The 17579-nt window shown below is 45.4% G+C and overlaps 1 protein-coding gene across 1 annotated transcript in view; it reads right to left on the bottom strand.

Annotated features, from left to right (window-relative positions):
* The window catches only part of OXTR (oxytocin receptor), a 147714-nt gene extending 130801 nt beyond the window's left edge, over positions 1-16913 (bottom strand). Inside the window, exons 1-2 of the mRNA XM_069206337.1 lie at positions 16555-16913; positions 8069-9411 (exon numbers count right to left, since the gene is read on the bottom strand). Of these exons, the coding sequence (XP_069062438.1) occupies positions 8069-8999 (931 nt within the window). The 5' untranslated portion in view covers positions 9000-9411; positions 16555-16913. The remainder of the gene's footprint in view (positions 1-8068; positions 9412-16554) is intronic.
* Positions 16914-17579: the final 666 nt, after the last annotated feature.

Here is a 17579-nt window from a genome sequence, read left to right as displayed (position 1 = left end):
TACTCAAGTCACTCCCGTGGGTGCTTACAAAGGTGTGGTGGCATCGTGTCACCTTCAGGGATGGATGTTGTAGAGTCATGTCCAGTAGAGCTTCATATGCATGATAAGATTTGCTTCTAGTATTAAGATCCTTGATTGTCATCCTTTTAAACATCTTTCCCTCTTTGCTATGAAGTTTCTCACTGGTTGTTATGAAGTATTTTAGTGGCTATCCCTTTGGCTAGCAGGACTGTGTGGAAATTGGTACCCTTATGTATAGAGAACCTGTTTTGTCTAGAGAGCTTTTTTTTTGTTCTTCTTGGAAGATGGTGTGGTTCTAGGAGAGATCCTAAATTTATACCAAAAATGATGTCAGCTCTCCGTAGGGAACAGGGCGTGGTTCTGACATTCTTTTATCCTGAAACTCCTTTAACTTTAGAGTCTGATTCTCATTTGCCATATTTAAGATGTCTTCGTCAATCTACCCGGAAAGATCCACTTCTTTCACAAAATCAGAGAGTCATGTTGGCACTGCAGGTCAAGGAAAGAAAGCTTCTGATGTACCAGTCAGTAGATAAAGGGCCTTATTATGAGGCTTGTGCTCCCAGGACTGCCAGCCTCACAGTGACACTCAGACCGCTGCAACTTTGGTGATCTGACTGCTGCATTACAACCCTAGCGGGTGCACCCGCCAGGAAACCACCGTCTCTGCCGGGACATGATTTGCTAATGGGGTGACATAAATCTGAGTTGTACTTAGCCAAGGTGGAGCTGAATTCAGTGCAGCCAGGCTGATTACAACTCACCTTACCACCAGCCTTTCCATGGCGGTCTGACTGCCATGGAAAGACTGGCAGTAAGGGCATGATGGGGCTCCCCCTGCCCACCACCCTTTGAATGTGCACTGAGGGTGCTGTGTGCTATGGTATTGGCCTCAGCTCCCTTAAAGGAGCCCAGACCAACTTCATAGGTCAGCCCGGCGGGAACGCATATTATATTGTTCTCATCAGTCAGCCAGGCAGGAACATTGTAATTCCCTTGGGGGGATGCCGCCAGTACAGCTGTGGCATCCTCCCCACAGCCTATGGTGGTTCGTTTTTAGGACCTCCAAAGTCATAACAAGGCCCTTAGTCCACAACTGCATTAGCTCCTTCTTTAGAGGGAGATCAGTTGGTTAAAGGTATACAGAGGCGATCAATGATGGGAATGTCTATTTCTTGAGATTAAATGAATGGTATGCCACTGTATGGTATTTGGAAGGCAACAGCTTGGGCAGCCCTGGATATGTCTGTGAAACATTGCAGGCTACAAAATGTTTTGAATAAAGGCAAAACGTTTGGTTTTGGGTTATTAAATGCCACGTTGTCTTAAAAAGAATACAGATATTCTGTGAATGAATGAATGACTGTGGTGGGGTTTAGATTTCGGATACATATAAGAAATAAAGGCCATTAGGAGGGTTTTGCTATAACGTAAGAGTAATGAATGTGATAAGGCCAGAAGAGGTGACGCTAAGGCCTAACTACTTACCAGTAAATTGTATTGCACCCATTCCTAATGGTCCTCATCAAGTTCTTTACAGACCCTCACACTCCCTGTCTTTGCCTTTCATTTTTGAACCTTGGTTCAGCAGGAGAAATTGGTGGGGATGGCCATCCTTATTACACAGTGTGGTTGAGCCAGACTATCGAGGCAGCAATTCCTGATTGTCTTCATGTATGGAGAGGTGACTCACCTCAAGAGTAATGAATATGGTGAAGATCATTAGGACTAAGAGTACAGTAGACTATCCCTAGATTCCTTTCCTAGTTGAAGATGGATCCGGCCATCATCTGTGTAAATGCATAAGTCAGTGGTGTGAACTCCCATGAGGCAGGCAGGTAGGGCCACAAAGGCATTAAAGAGCTGCCATAAGAGGACCACCCATGAAGGACTCCACCGGTGATGGTGGCTCCTGTCTGCGTGCATCCTGCATTGACCTGAAGAGAGCAGTACGCAAAAGGACCTGAACTATGTCAGGGAAGTTTCTGCCACTCTGATGTAGGTTATCATACAGTTTTTATTTCAGATGTATACAATGTAAACTCTGGCCAAAGGCATTGGATTGCTTTAGAGGAGAACCAGATTACATTACACAAGGTCAGATTCATTCTTTAAGGCACATGGAGAATATAATTGCTGTCCATGTTTAAAGCTCACCCAGTTTAAGCTCTTTCTCTTTTATAGGTTGTGTTTGGTTGTGTCTCCATTATAGTTTGTGGTTCCATTTTAGATTCAAGGCATGTATATTTAGCTGACATGGCTATCCTGAAATTCTGACATGATCACATCTTTCTAGGACCTACATTCAGTAACCCTTGTGTAAAGATTGGCTCTACTGTATTAATTTCTTGGGGGAGCGAGTGCTCAGATCAATTTCTTTGAGGAGATCAAAACATAAAGTAAAGTGCGTCCGCTTTCAATGTCCTGAAGAGGGTTTTAATGTACACAGCACATCATAATGGAAACTTGAACGGATCAGGACAACCACCCTGTCTGATCTACTAAGGAAGGAAATCCTGCATCCCTGAAGCAGGAGTTAACTTAGAGAAATGTTTTAAACTCTTCAAAACATCCCATGCAACGAGTGTGTACTACTCTGTACAGCACACATCCAATGTGCGAGTATTTTATAATTTGTCTAGGCGTAGGATTTGGCCTATTTTAGACTTCATGTACAGATCTCTACGTCATAATTTACAAACTGTGCAGTGCGCTAATTAGCCAGTTTGTGTATCAGTACGGGTGGGGTGGGGTGTGAAAGGAGCAGAAGACAATTTTTTTAAATAAGGATGGTTTATGCTGCTTTCTTCCCCTTGCACAATACAAATCCTTTGGTAGCAGCGCTACAAAAAATGAATAAATCACCCCTAAGTATCCTCAGAAAGATGAAGGCACTTGTCCAAAAATGACATGCAGAGCATCTTATGAAAGGAGAAAACCTGGATAGAGTATTGTTTTGTCGGAAATCACTCAGTTTTTCCTGAGAAAGGAATCTTGTTCGATCGTATAGGAAATAGAGGGACACTTGCCAAAGATACGACAAATGATGCGAAAGGTTTATCAACGTTGTGTGCCAGTGCAGTGTCACAAAATCAAAGCAAAGCCTTGAGTTTGGATTTCTTTTCCACTACACATCTGGATTGCATTATAAAGTAACACAAAGTGGGGCTTTGAGCTACTTTGCACTTCTTTGTGTCAAGGGAATGTCCTGTGGGTAGTACATGGGTTCTGCCATGCAACCACCTATGGGTTTTACTGCAAAGCACTATCTACTAAAAAGGCAGGATATGAAGCTTAAAATGTATGCTTTAGCGAGGCAGGAATAGCCTCTGAGAAAAGTGCTCTTTCTCAAAACTTTTCTAACTTTGCATATGTGCTTTTACCATACAACACACATACAAACTATAAATGTTTTAAAGCTATATCTAGGCACAGTATTTCGTACTGAAAGGGTAATCTTCCATTACAAAATCCATGCTAGGCTGAAGCATACACCCTTGCACACTTGTGCAAGGGTGGGTGAATGGTGCAAGGCAGCCTGCATTCAGCCAGCACAGGGGATCACAGCGTCAGCCTCGCCTCTGTCCTGATGTCTCTCTTTCACGCAGCGCTACACTGTGCAGCATAGTGCAGTAACTTTGTGTCTCTGCACTGCAGTCTGTGAAACAATAGTAGACTTGACCCCTGGTGACTTATTCAAGGTACAACTGTACCACACTTGTTCAAAATATTTCAGAATGTCATTGGAGAGATAAAGTGTCTATCCCAAGATCACTCACTAAGTAACCAACGAGATGAATAATTTGGACCCCAAGTAGCAGAACATGCCACAAAGCACTACGGAAAGAATAAAGTGGAATCCTCAGAGTCGCACAACAATACCGGTTTCACATTGGAAGTAAAGGAACGTGCCCAAGATCACACAGTGCATTACTGCAGAGATCTTGGATTTGAGAGAAAACACAAACGTCCTTAATGGCCAACACTCATACTTTTACAGAATGTCGTAATTTTAAAAGCACGATAGGTAATTTAGTTTTGAGGTTATTATGGAAATTCAGCTCGCTCAGAAAGAAGCCATCAACTAGCAGTAAAGACCTTTTTTCTGCAACTGAGTAATTTTCTCTAAATGCCATGTAATGTAGACAGACACGCATTGCACCAGGACGCCAAACAGATAATGGAAAGCACAGCCAAGCAGGACTTTAATGAAAAGCGCGGCAGACAGTGGACCTCTCTGGCCCGAATTTACACGCCCCTGCGTGCACACATTGACAAACAACTACTTATAGTTAAAGCACAGAAGACAAAACAAACTTCGGCAAGGAAGTCTCCCGTCTGCACGAAATCCCATAGCGGGATGGAACACACATTCCTGGCATCCCACAGGCGCACGAGCCCATACCAATGGCTGGAGTCCACTATACATATACCAGTAAAATGGCATAACATAGACCGGCATGACAATGGACACATATTAATGTATTTTCTTGTCATTCCAGCAGAGAGGTCACCGATTGCACAGGCAAGAATCGGAGATATATTTTCGTCTTATTGAATAAATCATTGATACATTTGATAAAGCATCTGTTTGGCAGGAATGCCCACAAAACACCACTTACAAACTGCGATTCTGTACCCAGCAGCAAACCCACTGGTAAAACTTTACCGACTCCTAAAATGGGTTTGGCACTTGGGGAAAAAGCTTTTTTGTGGTTGCAGACTGCGAAAAAGTTTCCTACAACTGGCCATATGTTTCTAGTTTAAAAGAATGTCAAATGATATTCTTATTTACTACTTTGAAAATCAATATAAAGTTTATTTATTTGTAGTTATGTGTAGCTATGAGGCTGTAATTATGACGCCAGTGCTACTTGCAGGGCGCTCTGCATAGTTGCATAACTATGGAAAGTAGTTACGTGGGAGTGGGTCCGTTTTATTTGATTAATAATTATATGCTCTGAGATAGAACATTAAAAAAATGCACTAATGTATTTTCAGAACGCAACCTTTCCATGGGAACAAGATTTCAGTATGTCTTAATTTAAACCAGTGGTTCCCAACCTTTTGACTTCTGGGGATCCACATTACTGGAACCCAGGGACCCCCACTGAATCAATATTGGAGTCCGGGGACCCCCACACGGAGTCATTAATGGAATCCAGGGACCCCCACACGGAGTCATTAATGGAATCCGAGGACCTCAGCGTAAACATTGTGGATGATTTTAATCGCAAAACAATACACAACAAATGCAGAAACAAGCACTTATCAAACACATGCACAAATATTAATACATTGTATTTAACTACCAAACAAATATAAATACAAAATATTTTAAAAAAAATACTTTTAATAGAGGATGGAGCTTTTCTAAATTCAGTTGATGCCACATTTCGTCCATACTATATTCTATTTGATGCACCTCCAATGCTCCCACGAATCAATCCGAGGACACTAATTTACTTTTTTGCCTCCAATTTCAAATTCCTTGACATTTACAGTATGTTTGAAAATGTTCAATTGTACATTTAGCCACTGTACATATATACACTTTATTAATCTGTTAATATTATTTAATTTTGTAAGCAGCCGCGGACCCCTTGAGAAGGCTTTGCAGACCCCCAGGGGTCCCTGGACCACAGGTTGGGAACCACTGATTTAAGAGATATCCTATGGTATGTGTCAGGTCTTTGGAAGGGCTCTGTTTACAACAGTTTTTATAGATATTTAAAGTTAGGCAAGTTTCCTTTAGCGTCCATCAGTAAGTGATAGATGCATTTCACAAATAACTTTCCCTCTAGTGACTGCCCTTCTTATGGCAATTGCATTGAGTCAGATGTTTATATTGGGGGTATTCTGTTTGGGGGGGCTTATATTGTTGAGGATTTTGTTTCTGGGGACTTTATTAAGGGGTATTCTGTTACGAGGAGATCCAGAGAGTCTCTTTCACCGTCATTTGCCAGTTTCATAACTTTGTTTGCCATGTTTTCTGGACAGGCTTCTGTTCCCCTTATTTGTGCAAAACCCATTAACTATGCACAACTGAGTGGAGTTTGAGTTTCCACAGTTAATTGCTTGCACAAAAGTATGGAACTATATACCCTGATGCAGTACACACTACAACACCATGGCCGTGGTCACAATTTTGAGGTTACGGAATTGAGGTATTTACTGCACGTGTTAAGACTGACACTCCAGGCTGCGGAATTTACTGGGTGTTTTAAAGAATTCAGGTTCTGAGATGTTTTCTGTAAAATTATGAGTTACATGCAGTATCAGTATTTTCAGCTATAAATTCCTCATATATTGGAATTTACCACATATTTACCCTGTAGTGTAATGCAAAAGTAACAGAGTCCCCTAGAGAATGTGAGTCTAAGATATCTCACAGATATTACTTGACCTTGGGCTGAATGGGTGGGGGGGCACGTGAAAAATTAGTGGGGACCCCTGAAGGGTTGGGGTCTCCCCTGTGGTGCAGAGGATGCAGGGTCGGACAAAATGTGCCTTACGAAAATTGCAGGGTGAGTAGGGGAATGATTAGAGCTTTACTCTGAATTCTGATCTCTGCATGATCTAATGTTTGCTCAGGGATACAATCCATCATGTAACATTCCGCATTTATTGATTACAGAGTGCAAATTAGTGTCAAATCTCATCAGGACATTTGAGCTGGGTTCCAGGTAAACTAGGAGATAAGGAAAGGGGTGCAGTCACGAGGCACCCTGGGCATCCCAGAATGGTATGATGCCCCCTTGCCAACCAGTAATGGTTCTGCCTCTGATATTGAGTACCAATCATTTGAAAACTAATCAAAGTTCTCTGAAAAGGGTCATGAAATGTATCCGGAAATCAAGACTGGTTCAGAGGAGGAATTAATTAATCAAAGTTGACTGAGATCCTGCCAAGCAATGTTTACCAGGAAACAATGTTTCTATCTTGGAAAAATGTTGAAATAATTGGCTAAGCTGGCAAGATAGCTCAGTGAATTCAACACTCACTACTGATATCTGCTGTGAATTGTAGGCCACAAATTCAAATCCTGACAAGGCCAACTCAGGCTAACGTTTTTCTTTACTGTTGCATTGGTTGTTATGTGGATCAATTAGAAATGGTGAAACTACAGTATAAAGTGCCATTTAAAGAAACAAGTTATCTTTTACTATTACACAAGGATCAATGTCTTCATATGACAACCAAAAAACAGCTTTCTTGGTATCTAATTCACTTTTGTTTTCAGGGAAGAAGTTGTAGGAGATTGCATTTGTTCAGGACAAATTGACGAAATTAGAGAAATAGGAATCTGCAATTGCCACATATTTCTTTACTGTTTTGTGAGATTTTTGTTCTCACAGAAGAGTACAACAGTGATGAAGAGGAATCATAAAACCTCTTTGCAGCATTGGGGTGGGTAGTGGTGGAGGCACCCTTTGGAGAGAGCTGGGCAACACATGCACTCTTATGTAGTGCTTAAGTATAAAGAAAATAAGTTGCAAGCCACAAAGAGAGTAGTGAAAGGATAGAAGCCATCCAGTCAGAAAGACAATAAAGGGGCTGTGCTCTAGGGAAGGTACAAATACAAGCTGAATAAGATGGGTAAGCGGGTGCAAAGAAAGCCATTGAATAAAAAGCAAGCAAATGAGAGTGACAAAAAAGCCAAACAATGGTAAGCAATGGGCAAGCTGTAAGCCTTTGTTAGTTCTTTGTAAGCCCACAATAGGTCTTTTGCAACTGGATAGCTCACTCTGTCTAGTACGCTTGACCTAAAATTAGATTATAGACTGGGTTGTTCAACTAATATCAGCACAAACAACTAATCAACTAAATATTTGATGACTCATTACTATCCATACAATATCAAACATAACCAATGAATTGAAACCACAGATCTGTAGGATAAGGGCACTCAGTTTAAGAAAGTGCTTTAGTGCCTTGCGATGGTAGATAATGCTACACTGTATAAATGCAGATGACATAAAATATAAGTTGTGTGTCCCTGAATACATGATAAACAATTAATGCAACATACATAAAAGACCATTACCTTCTTTGGGTGCGTTGCTGTCCCAGACAGACCACATTTGGACAAAGAAGAAGGGTGTCCAGCAAACTATATAGGCCAAGACGATGATGAAGGTCATCTTGACAGTCCTGATTTTGGCCTTGGAGATCAGCTTCACGCTGCTGACCCTCGACAGGTTGGTCCTGCGTGTGGAGGTTGAGGTCAGAGCCACATTGGTCTCACAGACTGTCTTCAGGCGAAAGTTCTGCCAGATCTTGAAGCTAATGAGGCCATAGCAGATGCTGAGGATCAGCACAGGGATAATGTACACCATCAAGGTGATCCAAGTCACGTAAGCTTTCACGCCCCAGGGCTGGATGAAGTCTCCCCAGCAATCATGCACCCCATTGCCCACCTCCTTCAATGAGAAGATGTGTATCTGAGGAATGCTTACCAAAAAGCTCAGGATCCAGGTGATAATAACATACACCCGATCCGAGCGTCTGTGAAGAGACCGAAGAGGTTGGCAGATCGCCAGGCACCGGTCCATGGACATCAGTAGCAGCATGTAAGTGGACGCGAACATCCCCACCACCTGCAAGTACTTGACTGCCCGGCAAAGGAAGTCTGGCCCATAGAACCTGAAGGTGATGTCCCAAATGAGCTGCGGGAGGACCTGGAAGATTGCCACCACCAGGTCTGCAATACTGAGATGTTTCATGAAGAAGTACATGCGTGAGTGCTTGGTCCGGTTGATGTGGATAGCCAGCAGCACGCACACGTTACCCACCAGAGCCAGGAAAAGGATTAGGGCCAGCACACTCACCTCCACGCGGGCCATGTGCTCATTCCTTTTCAAGGGATCCCTGGTTTTGTTCCCAGCATATGTCCTGTTCTCCAAGGTAGAGTTGTCCAGAGAGCCGTTGGACAAAAGCCCCCAGCAATCATTCTCCTTCAGACATAAGCCCTCCATGTCTGCTGGCAGCTTTAGGTGGGAGAGTGATGCTGTGACTGAGTGGCACAAAAGGTGGGATGCTAACTCCCCTTTGGAATGATGATGGTTGACATTTTTCTTTAAATACCCACTTGTATCCTTTTCTGTTGATTCTCCGGCCGACAGATTCCTGGATTTACTCCCCTGCCACAGTTCTGTTCATCCTGTGTACAGTGACTGGCTATTCACTTGTTTTGCTCTTATTCCCCTCAATGTCCTCTCGGTTTGGTCATTTTTTGTCTGCTCTTTCTTTTTTGGCTCCAGTGAACTCCCTCAAGTATAATTACGGTCTCAATTGCTCTCCAGAGACAAGAGGTGGGGTGTGTGGAGTGAAGGGATGGACACAGGAAATTCTTTGAAATTCTTGAGGAACTGACTCAGATCTTTCGACCTAAAAGCAAAAATAAGAGGTTAAAGCTGAGTCAATTACATTCCTTGCCATGTTTGGGCAATCAAGATGCTGATCCCTTGAGTACTAAGAGTGGAGATAACATCAACCTTTTAAGGGCTCTGCCCCCTCCCATCTCTGGGGAACCACGCTGACATTTCACGATTCTGACCCCAAATCTCACAGTAGGGACTTACTCGACCCAAACTACCTGTGCTGGCCACAATGACCTATACCCTCTCGAACAGACACATGACAGATACTTGCAGACTGTTCAGGTGAGATGCCTTTCTTTGGCTGGGAAGTGCTTTCAAAGCAGAGGTCTTCAAACCTGGATGAGGGTTGGAGATGGATTGATTTCAAGGGTTGGCAGCAGGCTATGGCCAAGAAGAGCATTTTGCTCTGCCTCTAGGGACCCAGGACATGTGTAATGCTGAAAACAGTGCTTTAGTTTTAGTGAAAGAAACAAGAGTGGCAGTGAGCCACTCAGTACTGGCCATCAGTAATATTTTGCCACTTATGTCCTAATGTAGTCAAAGTTGGGGCTATGGGAGGGGGTCCAAATAACCCTAAATGTTCCTCACGGGGTGGATACTTTTACACTTTTAGGGAGACTGGGCTGCCAATAGCATGTTGTCAATCATATACTTGATTGGATTTTTAAATGGATAGCTAACACAAGTTCAATGTTTGAATTGTTAGATCTGGGGATAGCTGCTGCATTTATAGAATTATTGTGAGAAAATATGTTTGTTATTTGGGTGTTCTCGTTTTTTATTCAAGGGGTGGTTGGTGCATTTAAAGGTTTGAAGAACATCTGTTTAAAGAGTATTGGCCTGACACTAATTCTGAGGGCTTGCTTTGTGCTGTTTTCACCAGTGAAGGATGTGATCGACCCTCTACACTCAGGAGTGAATGTCTCATAAAATAATGCTAATTTCACTTTTACATTAAGTAGTAGGCAAGTTAGGGGCCCTGCTACATCACAATGGGAAAATGACTTGATAAAGTCCCAGGGTGACATTGGTCCCCTCTTTGTCCTGTATGTCTTAATTTTGGGATAAAATGTCCAGGTACAGGGCACCAATTGTGTTTGTCCATCTGGACAACTAATGGGTGGCCGCAGTGGTCATATTTTCTGCTGAACACTAAATGGAGGGGACAGATTTCATTATTTTTTTACACTGAAATAACATTAATATTGTAGTATAAGGCAGATGTCCCAAGATAGATACGAGTGCATCATGAACTCATATATATTGATACAGCTGCACTGACATCTCCTGAGATTAGAATGACATCCACATTTTTGATCTCACCTGCCTACAGCGCATGCACTGCCCCTGGGAGCCATATTGTTTGCTATAAGGGGCTTGGAGTCCTTCCATTGCTTATTGTTCATTAGCTTCATTGTCACTTGTATTTGCTGCCTCCTAATTGGCCAGAGCTTTCTGGTGTCACTTCCTGTTCTTTCGTTTGGAGCATGGACCAATTACTGATTGATTTAGTTTGATTAGTGTAGTTCTCCTGCTCGCGCTGTGATCCAGGTACTATTTTTGATGTCTGTGTTGCCTTATCCAACACCCCACCTGCGTCTGTTGTTGGTGTTGCTTTATCCCTCCACCTATCCATCGCTGGTGTTGCATTAGCGCCCCCATCTCCTCCCCTTTATGTTGTGTTAGGTATCACACCCACTCGTTGATCGTGTTTCTTTTTAACCCCACTAAGAAGAAAAAGAGCTATCACCAGTGTTTTTTTCAAAACGTCTAGCTATGTTGCACAGCATCGCTACTGCTGTGCAAAGTGTCTTAAAAGCATTGCAAACGCCAGTAGCTCTCGTAGGCGAGAGCTACTGGTGTTTCCAGTGCTTGTTCTGAGATGTACTGACTTAAGCTATCAGACTTCCCTGTGCCTTGTTTTGTAGTGTAAATCATGCTGGGATACGACCCTATGAAAGATGCAACAGCATAAATACCCATCCTCCTCCGCTTCCGTGGCGAAAAAGTGAATACTTGTTCATGTTTTTCTTTTGTAGATCGTGTCTGAAATATTGCCTGAGATTTCGCCGTGTTCCTTTGATGTGATTATATGAATATGTTTTCCCAGCGAGAGCACCTCTCCACACACCATGCCTTCCCCGCTATCGAAGTTATTCAACCTATAAGAAGGTACTCACGACAGGAGCATTACTTTGGTTAGGAAATGTAGCTTTTGGACCTGATGCACAGACGATCGTTTGGGGGATACTAAACATCAAAGAGCGGCTAAGTCAGTGGTTCATCCTTCCAAGGGTGTCCATTCGAGTGTGTGATAATCTGGAATACTTCTTACTGACCATAACACAGCTAAATTTACAAACCCCCATGGATCTACTCTGTGCCAGGACCGACTATTGAATGGGGTGTTAGAGATCTCTAATATAAACACATCTTCTTATGAATATTTTCTTATGATGTAGATAGCCACGGAGTAACCCTCGGTGGCCGACCTTTAGTCTCAGGGAGGCGGTAGCGGCAATCTGCATCTCTCGGCGGTGTCGTGAAATCACCCCCCCTCCCCCCGCCAAAGTAGGACGGGGAGGGCAAGAGTCTCCCACATCTCACAGATATTCATTGATAATGTGTCGAATGTGGGCCACCTCAAAGTTTCAGCCCCCGCCAGCCATCGCTGACCCCCTTCCCCCCCCCAAATCCCTACACCTCGGAAACTAAACTTTAATCAGAGATTGGCTCAAGAAGGTAACCGTCATCAGACTAGCGGCATACACTCCCTAACATTCCCACCACCTCTCAACGGACTGCAGACACGTTTTCATTAGACTGCAGGAACTCTCGGGTGTTGAGTACTTATTGCTGTCAGCAGAGTGCGGGAGCATTCAGTCAGGCGCTTCTCAACGCTACGACCTGCACTCTCAGCCAGCGACAGCCTGTTCCCTTCAGAGTACGGGCACTTTCAGTCAGGGAGTACCCGCGCTTCTCAGCGGACTGCAAACAGTATAACACTGAGTACCTGCGCTTTTTACTAGAGTGCAGGTGCTCTCCGGCGGGAAATTCCTGTCCTCTTCAGAGTGCGGGCACTTTCAAGCAGGGAGTACCCCCGCTTCTCAGCGGACTGCAAACAGTATAACACTGAGTACCTGCGCCTCTTACTAGACTGCAGGTTCTCTCAGGCGTAAAATTCCTGTTCCCTTCAGAGTGCGGACACTTTCAGGCTTCGGGTACCTGCACTTCGTATCAGACTAAAAACACGACTTAACACAGGGTACCTGCACTTCACATCTAAGTCACACAGGTTCGAACAGTTAGTACCTGGACTTCTCATTAGAGTGAAGGAATTTCCAATCGGAAAGTACCCGTTGTTCTCATCGCACTTTAGACAGCAGGTACTTAGAGTTCTTATTGTTCTACAAACATTAATACACTTGGTACCTGCACTTCTCATTACTGCAGGCACTTTCAGACGGCGAGGGTCTGTTCTCGCCATGGTGATGCCACTTTCAGACAGCGAGGACACGCACTTCAGGCTGCACTTCACACTACAAACACTATATAGCATTGAGTACTTGCACTCCTCACCCGACTGCAAAGACTTCCTAGCACAGAGTACCTGCATGTCTCAGACTGCAGGAACTCTCAGGCGGCGAGCACCCGTTCTTCTTACCCGTGTGCCGGCACCTTTGTCTAGTACCTGCACTTCTCACCTGACTGCAAAGAGTTCCTGACACTGAGTACTTGCATGACTCATTAGACTGCAGACACTCTCAGGCGATGAATATCTGTTCATGTCATGAGAGCGCGGACGCTTTCCGGCAGCAAATAGAGGCACTTCCGATCGGACAACAAACACTATAAAAAATCGAGTACCTGCACTTCTAGTCAGACGGCGAACACTTTCTAACAGTCAGCACCAGCCCTTCTCATTCGATTACAGGCACTCCCAGGTGTCGGTTACCTGTTCGTTTCATCAGACAGCAAGTGCATGCAGACAGTGAGAGGAGGACATTCCCATCATGCTTCAGGGTCTGCCAGTGGTGAGTAACTGCAGTACTCAGTGTACTACTGTCAAAGCTTGGGTACCTGCACGGTTCTCCAGCCTGCATGAGCTGTACATAAATTGGATTCTGCAGTTCTGGACGGATTACAGGCGCTGGCAGACAGCACCTATAGCGCTGTCAGGCACTATCAGATAGCGAGTACCGGCACTTCTCAACAAACCACATGCAGCAGTTCTCATCAGAGAACAGGCACTGTCAGACAAGAAGTGCCCGCGCTGTTCGCCAGTCACCTGCGCTCTCATTTACGTAAATCTACTTTTGCAGTTCTCTCTGGATTACAGGCACTACGTACCTGCACCTTGCACCACTTCTTACCAGGCTACGGACCCTGCCGGACAGCACACCAGTTCTCACCAGGGAACCAGCACCGCCAGTGTGTACCACCATTTCTCATCAGACTACAGGTGGCTTCTCACCAGACTACAGGCAGCGCTACTAGGTGCCCGGAGTTACCCTCAGATTATATGTGGTGTCAGGCAGAGAGTCCCTGCACTTCTCAACAGGCTACAGACCGGGCCAGACAGAACACCAGCTCTCACCAGAGAGCATGCGCCGTCAGTGAGTGAATAATAGAACACCAGTTCTCCCCCGAGGGCATGCACCGTCAGTGAGTGACTAATAGAACACCAGTTCCAACCAGACAGCACGCAGCGTCAGTGAGTGACTAATAGAACACCAGTTCTCCCCAGAGAGCATGCGCCGTCAGTGAATGCCTGACGGAACACAAGTTCTCCCCAGAGAGCATGCACCATCAGCGAGTGCCTGATGGAGCACCAGTTCTCACCAGAGAGCATGCACTGTCAGTGAGTGATGGAACACCAGTTCTCACCAGAGAGCATGCGCCGTCAGTGAGCGCCTGATGGAACAGCAGATCTCCCCAGAGAGTATGCACCGTCAGTGGGTGACTAACAGAACACCAGTTCTCACCAGAGAGCATGCGCCGTCAGTGAGTGCCTGATGGAAAAGCAGATCTCCCCAGAGAGTATGCACCGTCAGTGGGTGACTAACAGAACACCAGTTCTCACCAGAGAGCATGCGCCGTCAGTGAGTGACTAATAGAACACCAGTTCTCACCAGAGAACATGCACCGTCAGTGAGTGAATAATAGAACACCAGTTCGCCCCCGAGGTCATGCACCGTCAGTGAGTGACTAATAGAACACCAGTTCCCACCAGACAGCACGCAGCGTCAGTGAGTGACTAATAGAACACCAGTTCTCCCCAGAGAGCAAGCACCGTCATTGAGTGCCCGATGGAACAACAGTTCTCACCAGAGAGCATGCGCCGTCACTGAATGCCTGACGGAACACAAGTTCTCCCCAGAGAGCATGCACCATCAGCGAGTGCCTGATGGAGCACCAATTTTCACCAGAGAGCATGCACCGTCATTGAGTGCCTGCACAATTCACCTGAACACACGCACTGTCAGTCTGTACTAGCACTTCTCATCAGACGTCAGACATCGAGTTCCTGCACTTCTCACTTAACACTTAGCCTCGGAGTATAGAATGTGTCAGACTGTGAGTTACTTTACTTCTCGCCAAAGAACAGGCTGTGCTTTAAATGGACAGGAACTGTCCGGTGCTGAGTACTGGCACTTCTCATGAGAAAGCAGGCACGCTAAATAGTGAGCACCTACACTTCTATATTTCCATTTAAAGCACTGAGAACAGGCACTGTCAGATAATGAGTGCCTGCAGTATTCACCAGACCACAAGCACTGCCGATGTGTTCCCGCACTTCTCATGGGACTACAGATGGCGTCAGACACGGAGTTCCTGCACTTGTCACCAGGGACCACCGCCGTCAGGGTGCGACTGCCCGCACTGTTCACCGAACCTCAAACACTGCCAGGGTGTTCCCTCACTTCTTATCAAACTACAAGCGATGTCAGACATCGCGATCCTAAACGTCGACCCAGAGAACAGACACCTTAGTGCGTGCCTGTACTATTCGCTAGACCACAAGCACTGTTAGACTACAGGTGGTCAGACACTGAGATCCTGCACTTCTTACCAGAGAACAACCACCGTTAGATAATGAGTGCCTGCACTATTCACCAGACCACAAGCACTGTCGGTGCGTTCCCGCCCTTCTTAGCAGACTACAGGTGGTGTCAGACACCGAGATCCTGCACTACTTACCATCGGAGAGAAGCCTAAGCGCAGTGTCCTCTGGATAGACAGAGGAGCTGTTCACGTTTGGCAAAAATAAAAGGTGCCTGCCTTTTATTCTGCGGAATGAAAACCTGTCCGAAGAATACCACGACTAGTCAAAAAGATGCTGCTAACAGGGCGAGGACCCCAAAACACACCCACAGGCAGTGTGGTACCGGGGCAACAATGTTCTTTCCGCGTGAACTGCACACGCTGTCCCTCGACTAGCGAGTGCGTAACTGAGACCCGCCGATGTTGATGAAAAAAAGTATGCACGGGGAATGGTTCAATTGCCCAAGATCACACGATGCGGTCAAGGGGGAATGGTGGGATGGAAAGTGATGCATCTTTTAGCCGGTAGACGACCTCACCTCAGAAAGGACCTGTAGGCGAAATTATTTTTTGGATTAATTATCTAAACCATGGGCGAACTATAGCGCTTTGCGCCCCCGAAAAAGTACGTGTCTGCGTAATACGGAGGGGAGTACTGAGAGGATAAATTCGAGGAGAAGAATAAAGTACATGTCTGCGTAATACGGAGGGGAGTACTGAGAGGATAAATTCGAGGAGAAGAACGTAATTGCGCGTTTGTGCCTCGTCTGGGGATGGGGGGGGACAGGGGGGGGAGTGGCAGGAGTTAGCCCCCAACCCATACATAACTAGCAACATATATTGTTGAGCTTTTCAGGGGGTGATGGGGTTTAAGGAGTTGCGTTTAGAGTCGATGCAGCTTCTTGGCGCTAAGAGAGGGAAGCTGCAAGGGCTCTAGGGAGGGGAATCATATGACGTGCAAGCCAGGAGCGAGAAATAAAGATTTAAATACACCAGAACAATTCAATGTATTCCTTCAAGCCCGTTGGTTGGTAAAAGGATTAACACAATTTTGCAGACCATATGCCCCCCTAACTAATAAAAAACATATATACGTGCATCTTACCTCTATCATTAGCAGGGAATCCTGATCCGAAATACTTTTTCCTTAGTTTCCTGCTACACCCAGTCGTGGTGGGACGATGGTGCCTCGTTGCGCTCTCTGTTCCTGGTTAGGTTTAATTATGTCTGTCTCCGCCGTCATCCCTAGCCATGCAGACTTTACAAGTGTGAGCATGTCCCCCACCCCTCGAGCCTCCTCCTCACAGAGTCAGGGCAGCTCATCTACGCACGCACCCCCTCGGTAGAAATACACTGTGGGTGGAGCCGGGATGGAGCCATGCAGGCAGGCAGCCCTGGGCTCTGAAGCCGCGGAGGGATTAATGCCTGGAATCAACAGCCCGGGGCACTATCCTGCCATCAACCACGGAGTTGCTCCTGTATCAGCAATGAACTGGTGGCGCCGTCCACTAGATGGCGCCAAAGGGCAATTCCTTCCTGAAACTCACAGTCCTGGAATCCAGGTGCCCTCACGGTCCGAGATTCCACCTGGAGGTCCCGAGGTGTAAACACGGGAGTCTAAGCTGCTAGTGTGCTGCAGTGGGGCGTGGTATTCAATATTTAAATTTAGACGGTGGCACGCGACTATAGCATACTTTAGTTTTAATCATGGCGTTCCCAGTGATCCAATGCCTCTGACGCTGGCTGGTGCATTCCGTATGTTAATAACCAGCGGCTTAAATACATAAAACACGTAGACAGACTGTGTTCTAGAGTGCCGTGGGGGCGGGATCCGTGAGTGAGGGGCCTGTGACAGCCACGTAGCCAAGAACTACAGAACATACTGCAGCTATTTATTAGCGTTTTCAGCTTTAGGTTAATACGTATAAAATATACGGAGCTCACATTAAAGGAAAAATATACGCAACTCATATTTGTGGAAAACATTCTTCTGGTAGGAAAACTGGGTTGGTTAATGTAATCACTTCAGATGTCTGTGGATGTAACCAATCACTGATCTGAATTCTGCTCGGTACACTGGCCAACTAGTGAGCCATATCTGTAAGTCTAAGAGTCCAAGTCTGCGATAGA

This window comes from Pleurodeles waltl, chromosome 9, assembly GCF_031143425.1.
Source record: "Pleurodeles waltl isolate 20211129_DDA chromosome 9, aPleWal1.hap1.20221129, whole genome shotgun sequence".
NCBI lineage: Eukaryota > Metazoa > Chordata > Amphibia > Caudata > Salamandridae > Pleurodeles > Pleurodeles waltl.
The sequence above is the reverse complement of the archived record's forward strand: the minus strand, read 5'-3'. Positions and strand labels throughout refer to the sequence as shown.